Below are 12,517 nucleotides of genomic sequence, written 5' to 3'. Positions count from 1 at the left end.
CTGCCGCAGGAAGGTACCAAAAACCAATCATGCCAGGAGAGGGGGCAGCAGGACTCACCTTGTAGCACCCAGCCTGGTTCTTCCCATTGCATCCCCGGCAAGGAGACAGGTCTGTAAGAGAGATGCTCAGAGCTGAGATGGTCCCAGCTGGTTGATGAACTGATGGAGACGAGCCAGAAGCAAGGCACACAGTACACAGTAGCATCAGTCCCCATACACAGCCAGTGCTGATAATACACAGGTACACAGCCAGCTGAGAGGTGCCAGTCCTGTTAATACACAGGTAAACAGCCAAGTAGAGAGATGTGCCAGTCCTGTTAACACATAGGTAAACAGTCAAGTAGGGAGATGTGCCAGTCCTGATTATATACAGGTATAAAGTCAAGTAGAGAGATGTGCCAGTCCTGATTATATACATGTATACAGTCAAGTAGAGAGATGTGCCAGTCCTGATTATAAACAGTTACATAGCCAGCTGAGAGGTTCCAGTCCTGTTAACACACAGGTAAACAGCCCAGTAGAGAGAAGTACCACTCCTGATTATATACATGTATACAGCCAGCATAGAGAGGTGTCAGTCCTGATAATATACAGGTAAACAGTCAGCATAGAGAGGTGCCAGTCCTGATAATTAACAGGTAGACAGCCCAGCAGAGAGAGGTGCCAGTCCTGATAATAAACAGGTAGACAGCCCAGCAGAGAGAGGTGCCAGTCCTGATAATAAACAGGTAGACAGCCCAGCAGAGAGAGGTGCCAGTCCTGATAATAAACAGTTATACAGTCAGCAGAGAGAGGTACCACTCATTATATACATATATACAGGCAGCATAGAGAAGTGCCAATCCTGATAATCTAGAGGCACACAGTCAGCATAGAGAGGTGCCAGTCTTGATCATAAACAGGCAGACAGCCCAGCAGAGAGAGACGCCAGTCTTGATAATAAACAGTTATACAGTCAACAGAGAGAGACGCCAGTCCTGATAATAAACAGTTATACAGTCAGCAGAGAGAGACGCCAGTCCTGATAATATAGAGGTACACAGTCAGCCTAGAGAGGTGCCAGTCCTGATAATAAATAAGTAGACAGCCCAGCAGAGAGAGGTGCAAGTCCTGATAATAAATAGTTATACAGTCAGCAGAGAGAGGTGCAAGTCCTGATAATAAATAGTTATAGAGTCAGCAGAGAGAGGAGCAAGTCCTGATAATAAACAGTTATATTGTCAGCAGAGAGAGGTGTCATTCCATATAATAAACAGTTATACAGTGAGCAGAGAGAGGTGCAAGTCCTGATAATAAACAGTTATACCGTCAGCAGAGAGAGGTGTCAGTCCTAATAATAAATAGTTATATTGTCAGCAGAGAGAGGTGTCATTCCATATAATAAACAGTTATACAGTGAGCAGAGAGAGGTGCCAGTCCTGATAATAAACAGTTATACAGTCAGCAGAGAGAGGTGCCATTCCTGATAATAAACAGTTATATTGTCAGCAGAGAGAGGTGTCATTCCATATAATAAACAGTTATACAGTGAGCAGAGAGAGGTGCCAGTCCTGATAATAAGCAGTTATACAGTCAGCAGAGAGAGGTGCCAGTCCTGATAGTAAACAGTTATACTGCCAGCAGAGAGAGGTGCCAGTCCTGATAATAAACAGTTAAACCCCCAGCAGAGAGAATAGTCAGTCCTGATAATAAATAGTTATACCGTCAGCAGAGAGAGTTGACAGTCCTTATAATAAACAGTTATACAGTCAGTAGAGAGAGGTGCCAGTCCTGATAGTAAACAGTTATACCGTCAGCAGAGAGAGGTGTCAGTCCTAATAATAAATAGTTATATTGTCAGCAGAGAGAGGTGTCATTCCATATAATAAACAGTTATACAGTGAGCAGAGAGAGGTGCCAGTCCTGATAATAAACAGTTATACAGTCAGCAGAGAGAGGTGCCAGTCCTGATAATAAACAGTTATATTGTCAGCAGAGAGAGGTGTCATTCCATATAATAAACAGTTATACAGTGAGCAGAGAGAGGTGCCAGTCCTGATAATAAACAGTTATACAGTCAGCAGAGAGAGGTGCCAGTCCTGATAGTAAACAGTTATACTGCCAGCAGAGAGAGGTGCCAGTCCTGATAATAAACAGTTAAACCCCCAGCAGAGAGAATAGCCAGTCCTGATAATAAATAGTTATACCGTCAGCAGAGAGAGGTGACAGTCCTTATAATAAACAGTTATACAGTCAGTAGAGAGAGGTGCCAGTCCTGATAGTAAACAGTTATACCGTCAGCAGAGAGAGGTGCCAGTTTTGAGATAAATAGCCCAGCCGAGAGAGTTGTCAGGTATGTAACCCAGGAAAAAAAGGTGCCTATAATGACACATTTATAAAGGGGGTTTCAGTCCTGTTCTAAATTGCCCACAGAGAAATGCCAGTTCTATAATATACGTGCCAGCCCTACGAAATATAGACTGAGATGCATGCCCTGTAATACACAGCCATACAGAGAGGTTCCACCACTGATATAAAACTAACGTGGATTTTGCTGTAAGATGGAGCCTGTGACATATGCCATTGCCAGCTGTTTTCTGCTGTTCATGCTGCCCTCCATTTTGCCCAGCGCTGGTCAGGTGGCCATCAGAATTCCCTTAAAGAACTCTCCACATCCAGGCACTGTTGTGGGGCATCGAACTAAGCGCTCAGTGGAAGAGACAGGGGACAACAGTAATTTCATAGATATGATAGACAATCTGAGGGGAAAATCGGGTCAAGGATATTACGTAGAAATGACGGTTGGCACTCCTCAGCAGATGGTAAGTATTGCCCTCATCATTCACCAATGTCACTGAACTGGGGAAGCTGCTGCTTGTTGTTATGATAACATGGAATCATCAGCTTTAAAATATGTATTACTTTTATTTATTTATTATCAACATTTTCAGTTACACATGTGCGTTTTACAGAACTGTAAAACGGGAGGTAACGTGTTCTTATATTGGCAATAACATTCTATCACATGATGTGTCACACTTGTAGCTAGCAGTGTGGGTGGTACTCAGGGGCACAATTGCACGTCACCTGCTTATCAAAGTGAGATTCTTCATATAAACTAGGTACAAACTTTATCATTTGGGTTGTTAGTGGTAGAAACACAGAGCAGTCACAATTAAAATATGCGTGAGAGCATGTCTGTTTTAAATAGAAGCATTTTTTGCGATATAATTGTATCAACAAAAATGCTCCCAGTAAAAGCTATTGCTGCTTCATAGACATATGTGCATATGCTACTCATGCTTCATGCACCAGCATTCACATATTGTACCACAAACTAATGGCACAAACTGAATCACTGGTTACATTATACACACCATTGCTGGATTAGGGCTAGATTATGAGTGGCGAGCTAATTGCAGCGTACAAGCGATATAGTCTAAATATGTATATGTATGTATATACATGTTTATATATGTGTACATATGTATTTATATGTGTACATATGTATTTATTAATTTTTATGTGTACTGTGACAGATCCCATGGTTTTGTTATAGAAGGCATATGTGAGGAAAAGGGTTCTGTCACATAGTTCGATTACTTTAGGTTCCAGTCCAGGATTTGCAGCTAATTAGTTTCTTAGATACTGCAGCAGTGCACAGGTGTGTAATCATGCTGCTAAAAAGCCTAAGACTGAGTTAGTTCAGGGCCTTCACTTCCTCACTGCAAGAAAGAGGAGCAACTGTCTGATGTTTAAATGCCCTATACATTAAGGTAAAAATCTTTTGCCTTTAACTTTGTTTATGTTAGTTTTATCAGTTCTAGACTAGCTGAATGACACTAGTTAGACACTGTTGTTGTATGTTAAGTTAGTGCCTAGATGGCCAGGATTTTGTTTTATATTTTGCTACTGTTTTCATTTGAATTGCCTGTCACATGCAAAATAAACAGGCAGACTGTCGCTTGAACTCCATTACTGTGTGGGTGGATACTTATTGCCTAAAAGACTGTGTGGCAGTCTAAAGTCCCAAGACAGGAAACAAGAGGAATCCTGTCACATATGGTGGAGAATACGGGCAAGCTGCACAGAAGGTCTGAGGACATAAGTGTTTCCTCTGTTAATAAAATGGAGAACTTTTTTAAAGTGATACTGCACTCCACAGCCGTCCAACAAGAGGCAAATGTGAAAACCACTGAGTCTATTGCTGCCTTACAACAGTTGGTCCTGGTCCAGGCGGAGGGGGTTGCTGCACTAAGACTCAGAAGGATAGCACAGAAGCTCTTATGCGACATATGGGGACTGCGCAAGCAGAAGCAAGTCAGCTAGTTCTGGCTGAACAGTGGAAAGCCACTCTGACTGTACAACAGGAGCTCCGGTCTTTGTCAGAGAGACTTGAAGGAACTGCTGAGGCAATAACCCCGGGAGCCAAGCGATGAGATAGAGGCGTATTTATTGACTTTTGCACGTACTGCAGAGAGAGAGGGGTGGTCAACTATGCAATGGGCCAGCCTCTTAGTCCCTTTCCTGACTGGGGAACTCCAAAAGCATATTATGACCTGGAGCCAGCAAAGGCCAACAATTACTAAAAACTAAAGGCAGAGATTCTAGCACAACTTGGAGTGACACCGGCAGTACATGCCCAGAGTTTCCATACTTGGACATTCTGTTCTGACACATCAGTGAGGTCTCAAATGTTATCCACCTCACTTGAAAATGGTTGCAACCTGAAATCAATACACCCAGCCGTATAGTTGAAATTTTAGTAATGGACAGATTCCTGAGAAGTCTACCAATGCCTCTTCGCAGCTGGGTGGGTCAATGTGATCCCCATAGTGCCGAGAAACTGGTTGCCCTGGTAGAGAGGTATATTGCAGTTGGAGAATTGTCAATGCCAACACATACTGAACAGCGCACCAACCTGAGGGCCCATGGATACACTAAAGTTGGTAAGACTGTAGTAAAACCAAAAGGAATGAAGGAACCATGCACTGAATTCCAGGGTGACAGAAATCGTTACCAGTCTACAGACTAAAAGGGGCTAAAAATGACCAGAACTCTTTGATAAAGTGTTTTAAATGTCACAAAACTGCCCATTTTTCATATGTGTCCTTTACAGATAGAAGCAATGCAGTGTAGTATGAGTTAAGAAGCAACTCCTTACTCATTGTGATCAACCCTAGGGAAATTCTGTAATACTGAGGGGTAAATAGTCATCCCTGGTGTCCAGTTATGATAAACAAAAGCCTTACTTGATTCAGGAACTGTAGTAACTTTAGTCTTAGAAAGCTGTATACCACACTACCAAATTGATTACACAAAGAAATTGAAAGTTGTTTGTGTTCACAGGGATACCAGAGAATACCCCAAAGCTGAAGTTGAGTTTGGGACCCATTTTGGGGCTATACATTTCCGTGAAGGTGTATTACCCCGACTACCACATGATGTTATTATTGGATATATTTTCCAAAGTTTCTTGATTTGTGGGCTCTGTTAGAAAAAGGAAAACAGTCCGGAAGAAAAATTGTTAAAAAGGTTCTGTTCCTCATGACTACTCTATTGGGAGAGAATTTAAGTTCTGATGTAAACAACCCAGATGATAGTTCTGAAACTGAGTTGGTCCACCTAAAGACTAGTCATGAGGATTTCAGAATTTCAGAAGGTCCCAGTGGGAAGACCCCATTCTAGCCAAAGCTAGAAAGAATGTTCGAGTCATAAACAGAGTAGTACAGGAACCAGAAAGGCTACATACTTTTCCACACTTTGAAGTGTCTAGTAACTTGCTATATCGAATTGATAAAAAGGAGCAGATGTAATTAGACAGTTACTTGTACCAAAGGTGTTTCAAAATACTATCTTAAATCTCTCTCATAGCCATTTACTAGAAGGACACCTAGGATAAAACCTAAATAAAGAATCCTTAGGAGGTTTTACTGGCCTGGAATAATGGCTGATATTACAAATTATTTCTCCTCCTGTCCTGAATGTCAGCACACAGCCCCTTTAAAGGTGTTTTGTAGTCTGTTAATTCCACTGCCCATAATCGATGTTCCCTTTGACCGGATTGCAATGGATATAGTGGGGCCTTTACCAAAGTCATCTAGAGGACACCAGTATATATTAGTGGTCTTAGACTATGCTACACGTTATCCAGAGGCTATACCTCTTCGTAAGTCCTCTAAATCCATAGCAAAAGAACTAGTACATATATTTAGTTGGGTGGGAATCCCAAAAGAAATCCTAACTGATCAGGTAACCGCTTTTATGTCCCGAGTTATGAAGGAGTTGTGTACACTCCTTAAAATAAAACAGTTAAAAACTTCTGTGTATCACCCCCCAAACAGACGGTTTAGTGGAAAGATTCAATAAGACCTTTAAGACCATGCTACGCCATGCAATTGACACAGATGGAAAGAATTGGGACCACTTGCTCCATATTTAATGTTTGCCATTAGGGAGGTTCCTCAGTCCTCCTACAGGTTTCTTCCCCTTCGAGTTGTATGGGCAACACCCTAGGGGCTTACTCGATAAAGTTAAAGAAACCTGGGAAAAGGAGACCACTCCCTACCGTAGTGTCATAGAACACATTACTCAAATGCAGGATCGCATAGCTGCTATTAGGCCTTTAGTAGTGGAACACATGAAAAAGGCCCAGGAATCCTAGCAAAAAATTTTTATAATTGTAATGCCAGAGTCTATGTTTTTTATCAGGGTAATAGAGTACTTGTCCTCATCCCAACTGTAGAAAATAATTTTCTTGCCACCTGGCAAGTTCCATATGAAGTCATTGAAAGGGTAGGAGATGTAAATTACAAGTTAAGCCAGCCAGGTAGAAGAAAACCTGAACAAGTTCACCATGTCAATTTACTTAAACCCTGGAAGGATAGGGAGGCCTTGCTAGCATCAAGGGCAACAACACTCTCTACTGACATGTCCTCAGAAGTAAATGTTTCTGATAGCTTATGCCGCCATCAGAGACAAGAGGTTAAAGAATTCTTAATAAGGAACAAAGATGTGTTCTCTAAAGTGCCTGGGAAAACAGATCTTATAAAACATGATATAATTACAGAATTAGGGAAGATTGTGAATCTTAAGCCTTACAGGATTCCTGAAGCTTAACAGAATCTATTAGCTCAGAGGTAAAAAAAAATGCTTGAGCTTGGGGTAATGGAAGAGTCCCACAGCAAGTGGAATAACCCTATTGTTCTTGTACCTAAACCTGATGGGTCCATAAGGTTTTGCAATGATTACAGAAAACTACATGTAATTTAAAAATTCGACACCTATTCTATGCCATGGGTCGATTAATGAATTGAGAAATTTGGAAATGCTCACTATATTTGTACTTTGGATTTGACAAAGGGGTATTGGCAGGTACCCCTCACAGAACGTGCAAAAGAGAAGACTGCATTTTCAACCCCTGATGGACTCTTCCAATACACAGTTTTGCCTTTTGGGTTGCATGGGGCCCCAGCCACATTCCAAAGATTAATGGATAAAGTCACTATGCATCTGCCTATTTAGATGATGTGGTCATTCATAGTGAGGATTGGAAGTCCCATCTCCCAAAAGTCCATCAGGAGTTCTGGTCTTACTGCCAACCTAGCTAAATGTTTTATAGGGTTGGAAAAAGCTAAATATTTAGGATTCTTCATTGGAAGGGGTTTAGTGAAACCTCAAACTGCAAAAATAGATGCCATCCAGAATTGGCCTAGGCCAGTAACCAAAAAACAAGTAAGAACCTTTTTTGGGATTTATAGGATACTACAGGAGGTTTGTTCCTGGATTTTCAACAATAGCAACCCCACTAACAGATCTCTCTAAGACAAGAAGTCCACAGTTAAAGTTAACTGGACTACAGAGACAGAGCAAGTCTTCTAGAAGCTAAATGAGTTCCTTTGCTCTACTCCTGTTCTGGTAGCACCGGATTTCTCTAAAGAGTTTATAGTTCAAACAGATGCTTCAGATGTAGGCTTAGGGGCAGTCCTTTCCCAGGAACATCAAGGGGCAAGAGCATCCTGTCATTTATCTCAGCCGGAAGCTTCTGCCATGAGAGAACAATTATTCTAGTATGGAAAAGGAATGCCTTGCAATTAAGTGAGCCTTAAAAACTCTTCAATAAACATACGCTCCTACCTGACCTCACGCCATGAAGAAGCCCGTCACTAAAGAAACAGGAACTGGCATCCGAATTCTGGAAGAGATAAGGGCCACATTCCTGCCTAAATTGGACCGGCTTTTCCTTTCCTGCTCTAACCTTTGTGCTATGGTGACAGCAACAGCGCAGCCGCGCCGACACAAGGAGCATATCTCTGATCCTACCTTGCGGAGTGTGGTGGGTGGTATCACATCTAGCCCACGGGTGGATATCGGCTCCTTGGCCTCAGCTCCCTTACAGAAAAGAGAGGTGGTAGAAATGATGGCGGCCGGAGCAACCTCATACTGCACAGATTGGTCGCAATCTCCTATTGCTTTTCCGGCGGCTGCCGCGACCTCAGGTATGGATTCCAGATTAAGCCCTGACAAGGAACTGGCCCACAGCAGTGCCTTCTCTGCAAAGGCTGCAAACGAGTCCGTTACCACTCTGTGCGGGTCCATTGCTACATGGGGGGACTGGCAGGTTCGCGGATTTCTAAGCATGCCCCCGTGCCTAACCAGCAGGCTTGAAACCGACAGCCATGTTGACGGAGTGGTAGCACATGCAAACAAAAGGCAGCAGGATTTGCAAGACCCACATTGTTGCCGACCCCCTGAGAGACACTATGATCCCCTAAGGTACAGTCACTTGTGCTTGGTTCGTGCTGGAATTGGGTGATCTATTTTTGCGGGCTAAAGCACTTGTTGCTGGGCTGTAGCTCTATGGCATGAACCCTCTAGACTATTACCTGTTTGTAATGTTAATGCTAACCTTTTTGCACAGTCTTATTTGACTTTCTACCAACTAATTCCACGGCAATGGACTTCTGGTATAACCCGCTTTGGTACCTGGGGGATCTGGGACAGAACGGCTAAAGAGAGCTAGACCATGCATGGCTGACGGGTGTCGGCTGAGTCACACCCTTTTAACCCAACAACATAGTCTCTTGGACACAAGTATAACTAATTTGGGTATCTCTCACAAGTACACCGCTAATCATAGCAACGGTTATTGCTCAGTTAATTAATTAGTATGTTTTCTGGAGCCGGCGAGAGTTTAATAACCTTTATACCTTTTATATATCCAAATCTGCAGGGGTAACACTCTAATTGCCATATACCAGTGTGGAACGCTTGTGCTGTTTTAATTAACACGCTCTTTGATATTGCACTGGACAACAGGCAGTGCTGTGCTGCACAGGTCGCTAAATCTCCACAGACTCTAAACTGAATCTATGTCTGATGTCTTTATGCTGGACAGCTTGTATTGCCTCTTTCTCCTTATTAACCACTTTAAGGGACATATCTCAGAACCTGAGCCATTGTGAGTTTGCCTCCACTATGATTTGTTTAGTCAGATTTAATTTTGTCTACCTAGCGTTTGCCACCCTGAAAATAGTATCTCATTTTATATGCATCCGCACCTTTTATGCAAAGTACATGAGAACACCACAGATAGGTCGTCCCGCATAGTCAAGAATACCAATTATTAAGCCTACCATAGCTTTGTAGTCTGTTGTATGTTCCTACCGGTTCCATCTCCTCAAAGTACTGGAGTCCCAGTTTATTGTAATCTGGGAGATCTAACTAAATGTTTACCTTTTGTACATATTTGGCAGAATGCCACTTAATCTAGCAGGAGCATCTGTTTCTCTTAGCTTGGTCCCTTTATTGCTGTTCAACACCTATGCCCCATAATATTTTAATGCTGCTAGTTTTTATTGCATACTGATTTGAGCATTGGGTGTCATCACAGGCAGCTCCCCCTTTCCTGAAGTTAGTTTAAATGCAGGAATCTTGCAATTGCCCCTAGATTGATGATGACATGCTGTGTCCAGGTTATAGGCTAGGAGTCAACTACATAATTATCTGCCAGATTTAAAAATCTCCAGTAAACCTCTCTTTTGGCTCTACATAACCTGGAACTTGGTAACACAAAGTCCTGGACAAGAGCATAATATAAAGTAGCACTATTTCTACAAAAGTGTCTAGCCTGTATCTGATGTTTAGAATTTACCTAATCTACTCACTATAAAATTGATGTCATACACATGGTCAGAACTTCTCTAGGTGGAAAATTGCCTAATATCAGGGGAACATTCATAGATCTTCAGGGTGGAATTTACTGAGCGTACTAGTTTTAGTTATAGTTATATTTTGTTTTTGTTTATAGATGTTTAGTTGCTTTAGGTTATAATATAATGAAACCCCAGCGCTGAGGTACATATGCATATATACTAGAATGCTTTCTAATCTGTAGAAGACTCCTGCAACCCCCGCTGTAACTGTGAACAGTGAGTTCTTTTTCTTCTGACATACATGTATTTGACAGTCATACTTTACTATATTGCTTTATCAACTTTGTTATCTCTTATTACACCCTGCGCGGTGCATCACAGATACACTGTTTATCACTGTACCTCATGCTGGTTATAAATAAAATATTAAAAAAAAACAAAAAAAAAAAACTCTTCAATACTACTTTCTTGGTAGAAACTTCCGTCTGGTTACTGACCGTTGTCCTTTAACCTGGATGTGCCAAAATAAAGAGAAAAATGCAAGGGTCACTGACACTAGGTGGTTCTTGAATTTACAGCCCTTTAATTTTACTGTTGAGCACAGAGCTGGGTCAAGCCATGGCAACACATATAGGTTGTCTATAATGTACTCTATGATGTCAATAGACTCTCGGCCCTCTAGGTCTGAGCTGGGGGGGAGGGATATGTGACAGATCCCATGGTTTTGTCATAGAAGGCAGGTTTGTGAGGGAATGGGTTCTGTCACATAGTTTGATTACTTTAGGTTCCAGTCCAGTATTTGCAGCTAATTAGTTTCTCAGACACCAGTACACAGGTGTGTAATCATGCTGCTATAAAGCCTTAAGTCTGAGTTAGTTCAGGGCTTTCACACCCTTACTGCAGGAAAGAGGAGCCGCTGCCTGCTGTTTGAAGGCCCTATACATTAAGGTAAACATCTTTTGCCTTTAACTTTGTTTGTTTTATGCTAGTTTTGTCAGTTCTAGACTAGCTGACTGACACTAGTTAGACACCGTTATTGTATGTTTAGTTAGTGCCTAAATGGGCAGGATTTTGTTTTATATTTTGCTGCTAATTTAAATCGCATGTGATGTGAAAAATAAACAGGCAGACTGCCGCTTGAACTCCATTACTGTGTGTGTGTGTAAAATTATTCCCTAAAAGACTGTGTGGCAGTGTATAGTCCCAAGACAGGAAACAAGAGGAATCCTGTCACAGTACATATGTATTTATCTGTGTATAAATGTATTTATATGTGTACATATGTATTTTATGTATTTATAAGTGTTTTTATGTGTACATATGTATTTATATGTATGTATGTATGTGTATATATATATATATATATATATATATATAAAATGTATTTATATGTGTACATATGTATTTATACGTCTATATATGTATTTATGTATTTATATGTGTTCATATGTATTTATATGTATACATATTAGGGCTGCATGATTAATCGCATATGCGATTTGAAACCGCGATAATTCGCCACAGTTTTAAAACTGCGAGAGTATGCAATTTTTAGCCCCACCCCCTTTAACGTCACCTATGACGTACAGGAGGGCTGATGTTGTGTCGAATTGTCAAACTCTTCGGAATTTGGAACCCCGTCACTTCCGGTGACGTCACTCCACATACGCAAGAGGCCCAACTTCCTAAAATCAGCTGTTCCAAATTGCCCAATCGCGCCGCCGACTTGCCGTGCACACTTTGCGACATTGAGCTGGCGGTGCTTATGATGTTAAAGGGGGTGCTTATTGGGGGGTTACAGTGGGAGCTGATGGGACTTATGTAGGTTACACAGGGGGTGCTATTGGGGGTTACAGTGGGAGCTGATGGGGGTTACAGGGGGTGCTGACGTGCACTGACTTTAGCAATCCAGCCTTAGCGCCTTTGCAGTACAGTAATCCCTAATCACTCAGTGAAGGAGCCAGCCACAGCGACCGACATTTAACTGCTGTGCAGTTGTTTTTTTAAATTCCCCTCCAGGGTTGTAAACATTCTAGTGGTTATGTGTGTGTGTGTGTGTATATATATATATATATATATATATATATATATATATATATATATATATATATAAATATATATAGTCCTGAAGAAAAAGCGCGTCCAAAGGTCTTAATCTAATTTCCACTTTAATGTGTTAACGCTTTCGAGTCTTAGCAGCTCGTCCTCAGACAGACAGAAATTGTACAGTTACTCTTACCGCCACCATAGCTTTATACACAGCACACCAGACCTAAAATATACCATCATTGATCACGTTCATGCCATGACCAGGGGGGGAGATCGTAATAAACTGTTGCTAGAAAGAGAGGCTAGATGGATGTTTAAATTAGAAACTGTCACAC

General features: G+C 41.6%; 1 protein-coding gene across 1 annotated transcript in view; it reads left to right on the top strand.

Moving 5' to 3' along the window:
* Positions 1 to 529: 529 nt before the first annotated feature.
* BACE1 (beta-secretase 1) overlaps positions 530 to 12,517 on the top strand; it is a 274,120-nt gene continuing 262,132 nt past the window's right edge. The window contains exon 1 of the mRNA XM_053691400.1: positions 530 to 2,801. Coding sequence (XP_053547375.1) covers positions 2,541 to 2,801 — 261 coding nt within the window. The 5' untranslated portion in view covers positions 530 to 2,540. The remainder of the gene's footprint in view (positions 2,802 to 12,517) is intronic.

The sequence above is a fragment of the Bombina bombina genome, chromosome 8 (genome assembly GCF_027579735.1).
Source record: "Bombina bombina isolate aBomBom1 chromosome 8, aBomBom1.pri, whole genome shotgun sequence".
NCBI lineage: Eukaryota > Metazoa > Chordata > Amphibia > Anura > Bombinatoridae > Bombina > Bombina bombina.
Note: the sequence above shows the minus strand (reverse complement) of the source record. Positions and strands in the feature narration are given on the sequence as shown.